Below are 17,805 nucleotides of genomic sequence, written 5' to 3'. Positions count from 1 at the left end.
GCAACATATTTTGTTTCATATAAACATTTTTTTTCAAAAAAAAAAAAAAAAAAAAAAAAAAAAACGTATTCAAATGGGTATATTTTATTTCCTTGACGTATGTTTGTTTTACTAAACAATCGACACGTCAAAATAAAAATTTGCATATTGTATTTATGTTCAATCTACATTCACTATAACCTCAAGTATCCGTCAATTCATTTAAGTTTCATTATTGCAAACGTATTTTTCAAACAAGATATTTAACACGTTAGCTACAATACTATATATATATAGACACAACATCTAGTATCCGTTATTTACTCGAATAATATATTATACACATATGTGTGTGTATATATATATGTATACACATGTAAATACACGTCTTATTTCATTTATCTATCTGTATACAGGGACGGGCTCAAATTTTTTTTTTTCAAATGGTGGCACTATTTGACTGTAAGAAAAAAATATAGTGAATTTTTTTTCAAACGATGACATCGTTTGACTATAAGAAACAAATATACGATTTTTTTCCCACACGGTGACACTATTTGACTAAGAAAATGACACTAACAAGATTCGAACTTGGGTCTGGTCTGGGTGAAATAAAGGCTTTGTAAACCAACTCTACTAAATAAAACTTGTTCTCATTGTAGTTTTAAAATACATAACGGTGGCACACGACAAATTAATACTTGTGCACTTTTCACGAACCTGAATTTTTTCACCTTTCGACGAAGGAATAATACGATGACACGTGTCACTATATGCACCACGGTTCGTCCGTGTCCGTATATTATACAGTACCTTATAAATAAAGATATGATAAACGCAATAATTGAAATGTCGTTGTAACTGGTTACAAGCCAACACTTGGACACTCTGTAAACAAGAAAATGACAACACAAAACAAGCAAGGAATTTGGGAATTCCGCAAATCCCCTTAGCTGTATATATACGCCCTACGCCCCTTCTATCATTGAGCCCCCCAATTTTTATAGGATTCTACTGTTCCATCCGGGGAACTGATTGATTTGGGGGACTTCAAGATTAACCCAAATCTTTGACTTTCTGGGTAATCAACAATTTCTATTTTTAATACCGACTCCGGCTTCAACACGTCCATCTACTCCGGCTTTCAAACTTTAGCTCACCACAACGCACCGTCGTGGCTCATTTACATCAAATTTCACCCAATTATTGATGGGTTGATTGATTTTACTCGATTTCTCATCTGGGGTTTGCAGTTCTCCGTCAGTTCTTGCCTATTTTTCTCCCAATTTCTTTCTTGTTGTAGTTATTTTCTTGATTGAAAGCGAGCTTATATCTGGGCGTGTTTTAATTCTTGGAATTTGAGTAGGGTGTGATGATTTAGATGGAAAAGTAAGGGTTTGCTGATGGTTTTAACTCTCATAGTTAGCTTGTGTGTTTCCAGTTTTGTAGATGGATCAGCTCTCATAGTTTAAACTTTCTGCAATCAATGATCATGTTGTTGCGAATCACATATCTCGTTTTTCTGTTGATTAGGTTGCGTAAATATGCTAAGATTTGTGTCTGATAGCTAAACCTAGGTATTTGACAACAATTTGGGCATCTTTTCTGTGTTCTGTAATTGGCTTTTCGTTTCAAATGGACCGTTTTTCTTGCAAATATGCAAAAACGGAACACTGGGTTTTGCAAGATGAGCAACTGTGGACGAAATACAGCTGTTTATTTGCAGTTATATTTCTTGAATTTTGGTCTGAAATCGCCCATTTTGCAAATCAAGAAAGACTATTGGTTTGCAATGAAAAACTGAATATTATAGGGTTTTCATTTTGTTCATTGGTGCCTATAGTTTTGAGCTACTTGGTTAATAATTGTAAACAATCCATGCTTCTTGTGAAATGCCAAAAATTAGAAGAAAAGAACACTGTATAAATGTGGAAACTGGATAGAATAATTTTGGTTTGGTTATGGTTGGCAGGATCCAAGGGCAACAGAAGGTGAAACTATAGAATATGGGTCCTGGAGGTAATATTTATCAGGATGTTACTGAATCTCGTGGTGATTATGGTGTTAAATCTTCGAACATGGAAGGACGGAGTTGCCTGAGATTATGTGTATCGGGTGGTGGAAGGCAGGGAATGGCGTCAAATAGTGCGGTTCACGAGCTACTCGAGTGTCCTGTATGCCTAAGCATAATGCACCCTCCTATTCATCAAGTATGTTCTCTTTTAACCTTCACTATCAACCTTTTAGCCTTGTTGCTATTAGACTACTTTTATCGCCGATAAAAAACGCATAATTTCTCTTCTTTTGTTGGGAAAAGTTTAATTTTGCCTTGTCTTGTGGTGACATGAACCTAGTGGATATTTATAGCAATATGTGGAACCGGGGAAGGTTCATTTAAATATTGTAGGAATCCCGGAAGCACCCTTTTGTGAGTATTCATTATGAATATCTGTCACCACATTTATCACGTAATTCATCATGAATACTCACAAAAAGGGCGGTTCATGGGTTCCTGAAATATTTAAGGTTCCTAAATGAACCTCCTTCATGTGGAACCCCTTTGATTCTTTCTCTAAAAGAGCCTTATAAAGAAGGCTCTTTAAGGGTAGGTTCCAACATATATAGATGTTAGATGGAATGTGTCTACCTGATGTGGGACTCCAACACATCTCTTCAAATAGAGGCTAGACACACCCTTGAGTGGAGGCTCGATTGAGCGTGTTTGGACCCCTGGAGGCGCTAGACATTTTCTCTGATACCATGTTAGAATATGTGGGACCCCTTTGATCCTCTCTTAAAAAGCCATTATAGAGAGGCGGAGGTTCCAACATATATAGAGGTCATATGGCCCGTGTCTAGCCGATGGGGCCCAACTTTCCAATTATATATAGTAGATGGATTATAGATGATGTATAAAGTGATGGTATCAAATTCACTAATATATTTGTTATTACTCTGTGAAGTGTCCAAATGGCCACACGATATGTGTTGTTTGTAAATCTAAAGTGCAAAATAGCTGCCCGATATGCCGCCAAGAGCTTGGGAACATACGGTGTTTGGCGTTGGAGAAAGTTGCAGAGTCGATAGAATTGCCATGCAAGTACCATTATTTGGGGTGCCAAGATATTTTCCCATATCATACTAGGATAAGACATGAGGAGAATTGCAAATATCGTGGCTATAATTGCCCTTATGCAGGCACAGAATGCTACGTCAAGGGTGATATCCCGTTCCTGGTTGCACATCTCAAGGCTGATCACAATGTTGACATGCACGATGGCTCCACTTTCAACCACCGATACGTCAAACCCAATCCTCACGAAATTGAAAACGCTACATGGATGTTGACAGTAATCTCTCTCTCTCTCTCTCCCTCTAGAGATGTAGTGTTTATAAACTCTAGGGGCAGGTTTGAATGAGAACCATAAATATTTTGAAAACCTGAGAACCGACTATTCATGAATTATTCATGACGGATATCGTGATAGATATTCATGATGAATATCATGAATAATGAAAATCATCATGATGAAGAATTTTCATGAATATTTTAGGGTTATTCATCGTGAATAACTTATGAAATAGTTGGTTCCTAGGTACATCTATGGTTCTCATCTGAACTTTCCCCATAAACTTCTAATACTCGAACATATAAACTGTAATCATGAACTGATAAACAATCTTTTACACAAAATGATTAGAAAAATCATTACATAATTGACAATTCCCCCTAGTTCTTGTTGGGTTAGATGATTGAGTTTTGATTAGAAAAAACACAGAATTGCAGTGTGTTTAAAGATAAAAGTTCTGATTTTGTGTTGTTTGGGTGTAGATTTTCAACTGTTTCGGGTATCAATTCTGTTTGCATTTCGAGGCGTTTCATCTGGGTATGGCACCTGTTTACATGGCGTTCTTGCGTTTCATGGGGGATGAAAATGAGGCAAGCAAATTCAGCTACAGCCTTGAGGTGGGAGGGAATGGGAGAAAGCTAAAATGGCAAGGGGTGCCGAGGAGCATTCGTGATGGTCACAAGACGGTTAGAGATAGTCTAGACGGATTGATCATAACCAGAAATATAGCATTGTTCTTTTCCGGCAGTGATAGGCAGGAGCTGAAGCTGAAAGTGGCCGGCCGGATATGGAGAGAACAGTCTTGATTGATTCTTGAGTTAAACACCACCACCACCACCACCACCGTACACAGCCATGGCCATGTTTTTTTGGTTTTCCTCTTTTTGTGAAATAGCAAAAGAAAGAAGGGTGGTCTGAGAGAGTTTATACATGTCTCTCTCTGTGTTTGTAAAGGTTTAGATTCAGGTTTGCAGGCTTAGTTAGTACCTGTCAACATTTTTGCTTTCTGGAGTTTAAAGCAAGAGCTAACTTTGTTCCATACTATATAAATGTAGTGTATATATATATTATATATATATGCTTTCTTTTTTGTTTCATTTTCTATTTAGTTTTGCCAAATCACTTTCAAAATATCATATTCTTTTGGGCATTGTGTTACGAAATTGGTTTCGGGTCTGGTTTGGAACGGGTTATAGACTGTTAGGCCGTCAGGCCCTTTTTGGTCCAACTTTTGAACATGCTAAACATCGTTATGTCCAAAACTGGATGTCACTTATCTTAACGGATGAGTATAATACTAACGAAGAATCTAACCAGGTAATATGAATAGGAAGGGCGAAATCTTATCTGGTAAGTGAAGGTGAAGACTTGTCCTGTAAGGATTTATCGGATAAAAAACGGTTACCTACAACCAATTTTGATGATCGATCAATGTAATTTAAAAAATAACAAAAGTAATTATTAAAGTTTAACACTTAGCAGCATGCCAAAAAAGTTAACGTCGTCGTTTGTCTTTAACAAAAAGATTGTAAGGTACTTCTGTTTTCTGTTAAGTTGGGGGGATCATTATTGGATTATTGTCAATCTCAAAGGATCTGAGTGAAATTATACAGTAGTAATATTATTGCTCGCTGAAACCAAACCCTAACTACCAAAACCTCCATGGAAGCAGAGCTGTGAAACACAAAAATGATATTCAGAAAATTACGTCCATCAAAGCTCAAGAATCTCCTTCCTCTCTCCCATTTCACTACCTACACGTACAAAAAACCTGTATCTAACTCCAATTTCACTACCATCATAAATCCCCACAAAATATCGAGTCTTTTAAACCCTACTAAAACCCTAGCAACCCAAAACCCCCTTTTCAGATCCTTTTCTTCAAATCACACATTGGTTCCACCTCTTCCCATCACCAGAGATGGAAATTACGATGAATCAACCTCCGAAACCCTTAGAATTTGCCCTGGATGTGGAATCCCAATGCAAGATTCCGATCCTAAACAACCTGGCTTTTTCATCACACCCTCCATCAAAGGTTCAAATTACAAATTACCCATTGATAAAAACCCATTAGCAGAGGAAACCCACATTCCAGAGTCTCTTAAAAAGGGCTTTTTGGTTGAATCTGACGAAGACCCTAAAAATCCTAGCCCTAAATCGCCCAAAAGGCCGGTTGTTTGTGCGAGGTGCCACAGCTTGAGGAATTACGGAAGGGTCAGGGATCAAACCGTCGAAAACTTGTTGCCTGATTTCGATTTTGATCATACTGTTGGAAAAAGGTTGAATCAGGTTTCAGGTACAAGAACCGTTGTAATTGTGGTTGTAGATGCTGTAGATTTTGATGGTTCATTTCCTAAAAAAGTTGCAGAATCAATTTCGAATACAATAGATGTTCATTCTAGAGCTTGGAAAGAAGGGAAGTCAGGGAATTTGCCTAGATTGGTGTTAGTCGTTACAAAGATCGATTTATTGCCTACATCATTGTCACCAACCGGTTTCGAACACTGGGTTAGGACCAGGGCCAGAGAAGGAGGAGCCAACAAATTGACCAAAGTTCATTTGGTGAGTGCCGTCAAAGACTGGGGATTGAAGGATCTTGCAGATGATATGGTGTCGTTGGCTGGACCAAGAGGGCATGTTTGGGTCATAGGGGCGCAAAATGCAGGCAAATCGACGCTGATTAATGCAATGGGAAAGTCTGTAGGAGGGAAAATGAGTGTTTTGACTGAGGCTCCTGTCCCTGGGACTACATTGGGGATCGTTAGGGTGGAGGGCGTGCTTACTGGCCAAGCAAAGTTGTTCGATACACCAGGGTTACTGCACCCACATCAGATTACCACACGCTTGACTGCAGAAGAACGGAAATTGGTTCAGATCAGCAAGGAATTGAAACCGCGGACCTATAGGATCAAAGTGAGTACCTTTGCTTAAAAACAGATGTCTTTGGTTCTTGCATTAGTTGTAGATATACCAGCAAAGACAAGTTCGGGGGAAAACCAAAAAAAATGGAAAACTAAGGAACATCTAGTAACCATTCACATTCACATTCATATTCACATGCTAATACTAGGCAAATTACTTTTATGCATATGTGCATATTGTGCAGATGAGTGGTTATTACTTATCAAGGCATTTCTTAGTTTTTCATTTTTTTGGTTTTCCTCCGGACCTGTTGGATATTAGACTTTTTGACCACGATCGGGATTCATAGCATCAATAGCAACTGGATTATGCGAATCTTGTGTAGAAATTTTTTCGAATTTTATAAAGTTATAAGAGGTGTGTTCTTGATCAGGCTGGGCATTCTGTTCATATCGGTGGCCTCATGAGGCTCGACATCGAAGAATCATCAGTGGATTCGTTATATGTTACCGTGTGGGCGTCTCCTCATCTTCCATTGCATATGGGCAAAACAGAGAAGGCATCAACAATGGTGGAAGATCATTTTGGTCATCAATTGCAGGTACACTCATTCTATCTTTACTCTGATAGACTTTTGTATTCTTGATAACTTTGATGTCGATTTCCATTTTTACCCTTTTGGCTCAGCCACCGATCGGGAAGCATCGAGTGGAGGAGCTTGGAAGATGGGTAAGGAAGGAATTTCGTGTGACTGGGAACTGGTGGGACTCGAGTTGTGTCGACATTGCTGCTGCTGGTCTTGGTTGGTTCGCCATCGGACTAAAAGGAGAGGCTGTGGTTGGTGTTTGGACATATGATGGCATTGATGTCACCCTTCGCAAAGCTTTGATCCCTCACCGATCACACAATTTTGAAGTCACGGGGTTCACCGTCTCGAAAATTGTGTCGAAAGCGGATAAATCTCTGAACAAGCAACGCCATAATGAGAAGAAGAAAGTTGATGTTCCAGAAACAGAAGCCACAACTGCTGCATTATGAGTTATTACAACTTGACTCCATCTTCCAAAGGATCATTAAGCCATTTCTTGACAATTTCAAGCAAACATGTAAAGATCAGTTATTTCACTTTTTTTAAGTGGGCGTTTGGTTCGCGGAGTGTTTTGGAATGAAGATAATGTGTCGAATGAATTGGAATTAAACTGAATCACGTTTTGACCTCATCTTTGATTGGCAGGAAATGAAATGAAATTTGATTAAAATACCCACATTTTCATATTATCAATATATATAATAATAATATCAATTTGATGATTGTGGCAGGGTAGTGGTGGTGAAATTTGTCATTCCAATTCCATCAAATTTCGAAAAAAAGAATGCTCAGGAATTTTTGTTCAAAATGCGAAAAGCATGTAAAAACATCAAATTTCCATTCTTTTAAGTGCAGAATCATGTTTTCACATATGCAACTTCAGAACCTAGCAAGAACATATCTATAGAAGCTAATCCTTTAGAAAGTAGCAGCAGATTTCCAACCCTGCTTTCATACATATTAAAATTGTCGCTTATAGATGAAGCAAGCCGGATCTCGTGTTCAACATCTCAACAGCAGCTCGGGTTAAAGATGCATCTTGCAAAAACGATTTGATTTTTGGCCTCAAGCGGATTCTATACACGTACCGTAAATAAAGAGTAGCCTCTGCTCTTCTATATCCCAAATTCAACAATAATCCAAGAGCCAAATGACCCCTGTGAAGAAGATAACATCAAGATTAACAATACTCCCTCTTCCTGAATGGGCTACATTTAGACCCTAACAATATTCAAATAAACGATAACAGGATATCATAAGTAGGAAAATGACCTAAGAGTTTGGAAGTAGGCGTCCGTTATACATCTTATCAAGCAATTGTCGGGCATCAGGCCTCCTAAGAAGACCTTTGTTGTTGGGTAAACCAGTACCTAAACAAACAGGACACACAAGCCTTCCGCGACCTGTATTCCGAAGCAACAACGAAATGAGACATGAAAGAGATCAACACGATTATTAGTATCAATAACAAGAAATATACCGTAACAGTTGGGGCATTCAGTGAATTCATACGTATCTTTAGCCCGTTTTCTGTTTAAAGCTTTCCATTTTCCTGTACCACCACACATATCACCTAGATAGAAAACAAAAATCTCATGGACTAAGAGTTGAAATTAGAATCGAGTGGAAGACATTCGACATTCTTCCAATCATGTGAGATTAAGCTTTCAAAACACTGATGGTGCGTTTGGTATGTGGGACAGGACGAGACAAAATTTTGTGGTACCATGCTTGGCGCAACATTAGGCAGGGGCAGGATGGTCCCACCAAAATAGGTGGAACAAAAATTTAAGGAAAAATGGAATAAGATTGGTAAATTATCAAACTACCCATGTCCAATTAAAACCCTAAAACCTTTCACAATTTTTTCACCCACCTACCTCACTCGCGCTTGTCCAGTCCCGTCCACGTACCATACACATCCTGAGAGGTAGTTCAACTTGTAAGAGCTTTCGTTTGCTCCCTAAAGGTCATCTGTTCAAGTCCCCTTAGAGCCACCAGAGGGTTTGTCCGACTGTTAACTTCAGAGCCCCAAACTCCCACGGTTTCCAGATTAAGGTTCCAAGCTGAGTGTTCATTGTTTGCGAACGGTAGCAAATGCAGGAAAAAGATCAAAGCAAACAGCAAAACTTACATATAATAGCACCACTACCCCCACAGTTTCGACACCCTGGTCTTTCTTTGGCATCAGAAGCAATTGCCTTGGCCTCAATATGGGAACTAGTCGAATTGCTTATCAAAGCAAAGGACGAAGCTAAACATGCTAGACATAGTCTTCTTGATGTCGATGGGTTTTGAGTCTGTCAAGATCAGTTGCATTTTGAAATCATTATCGGAATTGCAAATGTCTAAAATCTGGCATAATAATAACCGTCAGGAGAATGAAATATCTACTATCCTTTAACCTATTAGAACAATCAGCAGCTGAAGGCATAATGACTGTTACTGAGAAGACACAGACCTTTGTGGTGATAGGTTCCAGCGAGGTGTCTGGAGCATCTGCAGAGGAGCTCTCGGATTCTAAGCTAGATCGCACACGATAGCTTACTAACTTCAAATTGGCTAGTCATCAAAACCAAAGAAGTAAGTTGCTAAAAACATACAGCCCACAAAAAAGAACAGAAAAAAAGAAAGAATCTGTTGAAGAAATCCTCTGATTACCTTCAAGTATTCAATCCATCACCCAGAATGGGTATAAAGAAAATATAAGCTTTTGGAAGAAAAAAAGTTTAGCTTTTGAAAATATAAAAACATGAATGATTTTCTTCATATTAATCATCATCGGTGCATAAATAACCAAAAGAATTATAGTCTGCAATTCGCCAATATGAATGATTTTGAACAAATCATGCACCACAGATAAACAACCATTTCTCCCCAAAGATTGCACGACAGTCGTGTTTCCTTTTGGCTTTTGAACAAATCATTCACCACAGATAATCAAATTAATCCTTTTCATTCGTACTGATTCAATAAACAAAAATTCACAAAAGAATCAGATAAATAAAAACAATATTGAGTTGGAAAAAAGAAAACTTCTGCCGGTTTCCAATTTGAATGCCACTATCACGAATTTCCCTGAGGCATGAGTATGACCCTATCCAATGTTGAAATAAATATCACGCAATTATCCAGACTCATGAAATACAGATATCAAACAATCACAGAACGCCAAGCAGAAGATCAGAAAACTCGTGGTTGGAACTTGAAAAACCCTAGATTGTTCAATTGAGAAAGCAGAGAGAGAGTGAAACTTACGGCGTAGACCATGTGGAACGTTTGATTGAGCAGAGAGACCTGTGATTGCGGAGGGTGAGGGAGAAGAAAGGTGAAACGCCATTTTTCCCCTTCTGGACAGAGCTCTGTATGGACATTAGCAGCAAAGCAACACCGTTTATTGATCAGGATATGCCTACGAGGACGTGGCATATTGCTAACCGTTAATTTAAGTTACTACTCCCGCCACCCTCAAACCATCCTTCTTTCAATAATGATCCCTGTACTTTGGCAAAATGATCAATTTGCTCCCTATAAACAATTTAAAGTTTTAAACATTGTTTTCCAAAGTGACATGATATTACAAACATAACCTGATTTAGGAACCGTTCGGATGAACATAACAAATGTTGAAAATTTTACCCAGATAAGGACTCTCACCGGTAAACACTTATCAGATACATTGTTACATTACCGTTTTGATAGACTATAATCTTACCCGATAAATAAAATTATAGTTTTTGACTCTTACCAAATAAGCATTTACGTAAATACCCGTTAAGGTTATTTTTCTAAAAGTGGGCTGTTTTTAAATTTTAAGTTTTTAATTCAATAAAAATAGTTTAGTAATTTATGAATCTTGTCCCAACCCGTCTCGGGTCTAAATGTGACGGACAAGTTTTAGTACCAAAGGCACTTGGCCTGAGATTGGACCAGAGCCTGGGGTTAGACTTAGTTTGGTTAATAGAGGAAGGAGGCAACTATACAGCTTCAAAATTAAATACAATGCTTTTACAACAGTAAGACATCTACTTCTGGAAAGAAAAAAAAACCTAACATCAATTCTTTTACCATTACAGAAGTCACCAGCACAGTTAAAGAAAACAAGATAAAAATGGCTTCTTCCTCCTTCCCCCCCATCATCTAAATGGCTCAAGAGACTGTTCTTCCATAGCAAACACAAGCAAGATATAAATTCTTTGCCCACTTCTCCTGCATTTTCCAAACATTCGATCAATCAATCTTCCTTGCACAAAAAGGTGAAAAACCATAAATAACAAAATGGAAATATCCAATCTAACCTTGACATGTGTGCTTGGAAACTGAGATGTTCGTAAAGTTTCCTGTGTTTCATCCCCTGGTTTACGGCGGGGAACACTCAAGATGAGAGCCGCCTGATCCCAAGTAGCAGCAGTAGATGTGATACGGTAACCATTATCCCATCGTCTATGGATCCCCTCGCTTGGATACAGAAAATCCAGCTCCACCACCTGATCACTGAACCCAGCATTCCTAGACATCACAACACCCCATCGTGTTCCTGCTGTTGCCATTGACGTCACATGGAATCCTTCTCTCCACTTCTTGTTTATCCACTTGAAAGGGAACGACTCGCTTACTTTGTAAGATTGTTGAGAATACTGGGTCCCTGCAAATGATATTCACAATTTTAACTGATATCTAAAATAAAATCCATAGGAGACAACAAAAACTTCTTGTCCCACATTTGGTGTGACAATTAGAATGGGACCAGACAGGACTGAGTCGTACAAAAATGGATTTTTTCTGTCCCACCAAAATAGGTGGGACAAAAGTCATGAAGATGGACAAGCTTGGTAAATTACTAAACTACCCATGTTAAATTAAAACCCTAAAACCCTCCACAACTTTCTCACCCGCCTGTCTCACTCGTGTCCAATTCAGTCCTGTGAGGTCATTCGCTTTTCTATACCGTCAACTGCCACCAGTGAATACCCCCTAAGAAGTCTACAAACCTTTTGACATCACCACAAGAGAGCTCCCGTTGTTAGCACCAGCAATGGAGCTGATGTAATAGTTCTTCTCCCATTGTTCCATAATCCATTCCTATAATACAGACAAGTTGGATCAACAATAATAGTTACTCCACAATGCTTTTGCAACACAAAATAAATTTACAGGGAATGGTGTGGGCATCTACTACCTTATGTAAAAAGAAAGGAGACAGTTCATAAACTTGGCTTGAGAAGCCAGTTCCAGCATCCATTATAAGAGCCCACAAGTTGGAACAAGAGGCCACCGAACTAATAAGTAAGCCGTCTGCATTTCCCCTCTCAACATGTTGTGCCAGTCTTCCATCCGCAACATTGTAATGGTACCTGATTATGCAGCACCATAAATGAAAACTAAATCACAGTTGCAGAGAAGTGTTATACAATCAAAGTTGTCCCCATAACAAGTAGCAACTGGATAGTAAATCAAACAGAAATCTCCCATGAATGTTTTACTATACATGGTCTCAGTAAAATTACAATGAGCTTAAAGTAATGAATGACATTATGAATCTGAAGGGATGGGATACATCTTCAGCTCATGGCAAGAATGAATAATAATGGACATATTATTATCATTAAAGTTGTAAATGATCAAAAAAGTAGATCTTCAAGTTCATGTGAACTTAACTGCAGAAAGGTTTTCAACTATACAAAAACACGTAAAGTTTGTTAAGGCTGAAAAGCAAATCATAGGAACATATATTTATATCATATAAGAGGCCACAGATTCCCACACAAATCAACCCAAAAAGCATGGCTTCTTGTTTGCATACAATCTTACGCATATGCAAAGGCAAAATGTTGACCTGCTTGACAAAGAAAAAATGAAAGCAAAGCATAGTGGTGGAAAATCATGCACCTCTGTTTCATGGGTTGCCTGGCATTATAAACAGAAATCCACTGTGTCGCAGGAACTCCCATCCGGACCTTCTTCTTAGGTTGCCCATCATCTTCCTCATCAAGATTCAATCTGCCTCGTTTTTGGCCAACTTGAAATATAATCTAAGAAGGAAAGCAAGTTAGAAACAGTAAATAACTATTCCATAAAACCACACTATGAAAACAGGCATCACCTTTTGAGCACCATCGGTATTTATTGGCCTTATGGCAGGATTTGGGCCTAGCAAGCCCTCAAACAAAGATATGAGCTTGGAATAGTTAGGCTCTTCATCAAACTTCATGTTCACAACTATCTCAAGAAATTGCTTTAACGGAGCAGGGCAGAAGCAGCACAACATTTCAGGAGATGTGGCCATTTTCTTCTTGCAAACTAGAAATGATTTATTGTCCCCCTAAAAACACAACAGTATGCTTGGTATCAGATTATTAAAACACAAAATATAACCTGCCACAGGGAGATTACGGTGTAACCAAACTTAAATACCTGATACCCTTGCCAAGGCAGTCTACCGCGGTGAAGAAATACAAGTGTATACGCCAGAGATTCTAGATCGTCTCTTCTACTGGCTGTCCTTCCCAGGTGTGCATGCACGCTAGCATATCTAACCGTTCCTCTGCAGTAAACATGACAAAGATATGATACACAGATCAAAAGGATATTACGTGTGTATTATACGTCATTAAGAGTTTGCTTCACTTGGTAAAATTATATTTTACCTAAACATGTCAGGCCTCTGATCATAATCAACATGTTGACCATTAGCACTCTCTCGCCACTTTGTTGCTGCATTTCATATATCAATGAATGCATTACATAAAAATCAGAAAGAAAGGCAAAACCATCATGAGATGGTAATAAGATGTCTTACCTAGCCCCAGGTCAACAAGAAATAGTTTCTTTTCTTGAGATGTTGATGGTTGACCAAGCAAAAAGTTCTCTGGCTTTACATCTCCGTGTACGTAACTAATTCAAATAGTAGTCAATCAATTTAATGACATATAAGAAACAAACATAAACATGACTCTTGCCATGAACAAGAGAGAAAGCATCTCAACTCAAGCACTAATAACAAAGAATAAGAACAATTAGAATGTCATACCCTCTTGAATGCATCTTTTCCAAAATCGACAAAGATTCCACAGCTATACAAGCTACCATTTCTGATGACATCCTGGCAAACAGGCAACAAATCAACAAACAAGATATAAGGAATGCAGTGGGAGCATTGATCATAGATTTGCATATTGCTCATTATTGTAAAGAAAGCATCTCAAGGAGTGGAGCACAAAATTTTGGTGGCAGTGAACACAAGTACACAACTTAACCACCCCAATTTTATGGGGTACGCAGCAGCAGCAAAACAAAAAGAAGCAGCAAGAGCCCAAGTATGGCTGCAAATTAAAATGCAAGTTGCAACACAACCAACACTCTGCTGATCTAACTTATCCCGTGTATCATTGGTAAATTGTCTTAAACAGCAGAAACTATTATTTCAACAAAATAAATAGCTCCAGAACCAAGTTAAATCAGCAAACATTTGCAGCCTTTCTCCATCAATATGTATGTATATATATATATATATATATATATATATATATATATGGTAAACAATTTGAAATTAATGTTCACTGATGTTATGGACAGGTACATTATGGCATCTATATATGAGGAATCGATCATTGTAATCAAGCAAAAAACATGCTGGTATTGGGAAAAAAACCTTATTGCTAGCCTATGGCATGATGAGATTTACTCTTTACAGAGCACATTCACGGATGGAAATATAATGCTAAAGGAGCAAGGGCAAATGAACAGCAGTTTGGTAACTGTCATTAGCTTCAGTCCAAGGCAGATTACCTGATATTAATCAATATATTTAAATCAATTCTATATCCTATAGCAAAAGTGGGGTAACAGAATACAGATAATTATTACACTTCATATAGACAGCATCAAGGATCTCTTTATAGGTTCAATCAAATGAATAAACATGCCTTTTTTTCTATTACTCTTGGTGTGCAGTTTCCATGAAACAACTCAAACACAAAAATACTCAAACCCAATAAAACAAGTTGCCTCCTCTGAAATGCTAGATTAAAATACAATAAACCACACGATAAAGAGCAATAAGCATCGTTTTATGTTAACAAGCTTAAAAAACTCACGATTGCCCAGAAGAATTCCAGACATCCCACAAACTAGGCCCCAGCATGTCCATGACCTGGAATGTAAGAACAAAAGACAATCATTGATTTATGTTATAAAGTTATTCATCTAGATGAACAAGAAACTTACTATCATACCATCACATAGTAGTCTCCTTGTTTTCCTTTATAGTGAACTTTAGGCACTCCATGACTGCCACCAAGAGTACTGTTCGGCCAACAAACCCCATGTCACTTGTTTAAAATTTGAAAAAGAACTACGTTGATCTTATTACTTATTGAAAAAAATGGATACATACTTGTAAACTTGCCACTCATATGGAGGACCATAACTGCAGCCTTTGCTGTTTCTATGCTCAAACTTAAGAGCTACCTGTCACAACCAGAATTAATGAAAATGAAAAATCAGATTTTATAGAAGATTACATAATATATAGAATCCAAACTTGATTGCTTGGTAGAACATTACCTCCATGGCACCGGGACCTGATATGCGTTCAGTTCCACCAGAAACACGACGACCTACAAATACCTGACCAAACCCACCTTTGCCTAACTTTCTTTCAACCTTATATTGAGGTGATCCACCTACTTGAACCTGGAAACAGACCGAATAGGAATCAAATAAACTAGCTGATCTTAATTGGAATATTTCTATAACCTATGCAATAATCCTTCCACATGGTAAGTCTAAGATAAACAATGGAACAATATGATCAAGACCACATGATTCCTTTTAAAAAAAAATTATCTCTGACTTTTTCTTTCTTTTTGTTTCTGAAACAGTAGATCTCTCATTTTTAAGTAAAGATTGGCATTGGCGTCAAAGAAGATGATATGAAAGAACAGGCATGAGTATGATGCTTATACTCTCTAGGCCTATAAATTTCATATTAAGATGCTTTGATTAAATATACGAATATAGGTTCCAGCTTTAAATGCCATGTATCAGCATATGAAACAGTTAATCTCAGCATTTCCACATAATCTTTTTGATAAGTATAATGAAATAGTTGCTAGCTAGCCTAATCAAACCACCAATATGGGCAAGTAGCTTGCTGACTCATTGTCACACCTTAGAATGGGGAAAGCCATGCAAATTAGTACACATCTTATGTGAACTGCAATAAATATGATTTTGAATTAAATGTCTCTAACTTAAGCATTCCTCATGTAACATAATAACTGGTTTACAGATCGTCCGATCACTCCAAAAGTAGGAATTGCTTCATGAGCTATCTAAGGATTAAAATTGATGATTAAAAGATTGGGAGTACCGAGTATGAGGCAAACATCACAATCAGAAAACCAGAAAGAACTTCCATTTTTGTTTGTAAGGAAGAATAAATTATAGGAATACATAGAAATGCAATCCCTAATTCACAAAGCCAAGAGACAGCTGCTATATTTATGACACCTTGCCCATCCATATTCGAAACCATAAATATTTGAGTACACGGGTGCTCATTAGTCCACCCCCAAATCTGAAGTGGACAGATCAAGTGAGCATGGTTATTTTCAGTTTCCACAATACGGAGGAGAAAATGTCATGTTTCCTACAGTTCTCAAAAAGGGATCAAGAAAAAAAAACAATGCAACATTGAGTGAGCATATAGTTTCATATCAGTCGTTTCACATCTTTGCCACGTACCAATATAAATTAAGAATAAAGCCATATCTGGAATTCAGAATGCTCCTACTTCCCTAAAGTTGTCACCAGGGAGAGTGACAATATAAATCAAGAATAATACCATAAACAGTTTCCTCTTTGCACTTTACACTCTTATAAATCAATGCATTCGAATATTGCAGTTTTCGAGTGATTACAGTCTCATACTAAGGAGCAAAACAAGATATGTGATCATAAGACAATGTCACCCATAGCTAATACATTCATGATTCATGAATGGTAATTTTTCTAAGCGATCTGCCAGTTTATGGGATTCCATTATCGACAACGAACATCTAGTTTTACACAACTATTACTGGAAAACCTACTGAAACCGGAGGGAAAAGAGAAAAATGAAATCCGAAATCCCAAGGATTGAATTCTTTGATTTTTTTAGCCTCTCTAAGACTAATCAGGGGAACTTCCATTGTGATTGACAAGGATTGGATATAGAACAAAATTCCATAATTTTATTTTTTGAAGTATAACTAATTCATATGTTTTGCTGCTGAAATTAACATGTTAATTACTTCCTGGGATTAGGCACAAATCAAGATGTTGCATAAATATTGACGCATTAAAAAATGAATGGAACCATAGCGAGCATACCCTATCAGGAAAAGGGGCAGTATTCCCCTCCTCTTCCTGGCCGGTAACCTTGTTAGCGCTCAAACCACCGCTAGCATCCGCCATTGCTACTTCTTTGACTTTTTCTTGTGCGTCTTGTTTGTCCTCCTCCGCTTCAGAAATCACAACCACCGCCTTTGTTGCTAAACCTTCTTTTCTCTTGTTAGTCTGCCGCCGCAGCTTTTTTTCTTGCTTGATCTCAACCACAGCCGTGGCCGCCTCCCTAGCTGCAGCCGCTCGAGTCTTAACGTAATTACCAACCAAATGTTCCGATCGCTTCTTGGGCCTGCCGCCTCTCTTCTTTTCAACTACAGGAGCACGGGCACGGCGTACTCCACTGCGCAGCTCCGGCATTCTCTACCCATATAATTCGCACATAATAATAGCAAAAACCCACTAATTACTGAATCTACCATCATCTATGCTGAAACCCTAAACATAATCACTTAACCCTTGACCTCCAAAGAATTAACCCAAACAAGAATCAGAAAACGCTTTCCGCCAGAATTGATGGATGATTAGGAAACTAGATGATGCTGACTTTTGGAATGGTTTTGAAGAAGATATAGGCCCGTGCATGTATGTAGCTAGGTCAAATTTGGGAAGCCATCGGAGGGGCTGGGGAGAGAG

The 17,805-nt window shown here is 38.1% G+C and overlaps 4 protein-coding genes across 6 annotated transcripts; 2 read left to right on the top strand and 2 right to left on the bottom strand.

Moving 5' to 3' along the window:
* The first annotated feature begins 972 nt into the window (after positions 1-972).
* On the top strand, positions 973-4,368 carry LOC112518904 (E3 ubiquitin-protein ligase SINAT2-like). Of its 3 annotated transcripts, XM_025126690.1 has the most exons (5): positions 973-1,238; positions 1,421-1,512; positions 1,952-2,189; positions 2,943-3,329; positions 3,812-4,368. In XM_025126690.1, the coding sequence occupies exons 3-5, from the start codon at positions 1,986-1,988 to the stop codon at positions 4,133-4,135; spliced, it is 915 nt and encodes a 304-aa protein (XP_024982458.1). In that variant the 5' UTR covers positions 973-1,238; positions 1,421-1,512; positions 1,952-1,985; the 3' UTR covers positions 4,136-4,368. The 3 variants fall into 3 exon arrangements, with proteins under 3 accessions (XP_024982458.1, XP_024982455.1, XP_024982456.1); XM_025126687.1 differs by lacking the exon at positions 1,421-1,512 and having other exon boundaries at positions 974-1,238; XM_025126688.1 differs by lacking the exons at positions 973-1,238; positions 1,421-1,512 and adding an exon at positions 1,538-1,556.
* A 65-nt stretch (positions 4,369-4,433) lies between these two features.
* On the top strand, positions 4,434-7,413 carry LOC112518901 (GTP-binding protein BRASSINAZOLE INSENSITIVE PALE GREEN 2, chloroplastic). The gene is made up of 3 exons (XM_025126683.1): positions 4,434-6,245; positions 6,628-6,795; positions 6,882-7,413. Exons 1-3 carry the CDS (start codon positions 5,019-5,021, stop codon positions 7,230-7,232), a joined length of 1,746 nt encoding a protein of 581 aa, XP_024982451.1. The 5' UTR covers positions 4,434-5,018; the 3' UTR covers positions 7,233-7,413.
* Positions 7,414-7,583: 170 nt separating this feature from the next.
* Positions 7,584-10,377, bottom strand: LOC112518845 (protein PHOTOSYSTEM I ASSEMBLY 2, chloroplastic). Its single transcript, XM_025126609.1, has 6 exons — positions 10,042-10,377; positions 9,245-9,345; positions 8,918-9,083; positions 8,264-8,356; positions 8,056-8,186; positions 7,584-7,940 (listed from the first exon to the last, which is right to left on the bottom strand). The coding sequence occupies exons 1-5, from the start codon at positions 10,121-10,123 to the stop codon at positions 8,056-8,058; spliced, it is 573 nt and encodes a 190-aa protein (XP_024982377.1). The 5' UTR covers positions 10,124-10,377; the 3' UTR covers positions 7,584-7,940.
* A 367-nt stretch (positions 10,378-10,744) lies between these two features.
* LOC112519307 (casein kinase 1-like protein HD16) lies at positions 10,745-17,799 on the bottom strand. The gene is made up of 15 exons (XM_025127359.1): positions 17,158-17,799; positions 15,349-15,477; positions 15,179-15,252; positions 15,018-15,087; positions 14,880-14,935; positions 13,814-13,885; positions 13,583-13,677; positions 13,431-13,497; positions 13,198-13,327; positions 12,887-13,105; positions 12,673-12,815; positions 11,963-12,137; positions 11,775-11,865; positions 11,082-11,428; positions 10,745-10,992 (listed from the first exon to the last, which is right to left on the bottom strand). Exons 1-15 carry the CDS (start codon positions 17,527-17,529, stop codon positions 10,933-10,935), a joined length of 2,100 nt encoding a protein of 699 aa, XP_024983127.1. The 5' UTR covers positions 17,530-17,799; the 3' UTR covers positions 10,745-10,932.
* Positions 17,800-17,805: the final 6 nt, after the last annotated feature.

This window comes from Cynara cardunculus (genome assembly GCF_001531365.2).
Source record: "Cynara cardunculus var. scolymus isolate 2C chromosome LG 10, CcrdV1, whole genome shotgun sequence".
NCBI lineage: Eukaryota > Viridiplantae > Streptophyta > Magnoliopsida > Asterales > Asteraceae > Cynara > Cynara cardunculus.
The sequence above is the reverse complement of the archived record's forward strand: the minus strand, read 5'-3'. Positions and strand labels throughout refer to the sequence as shown.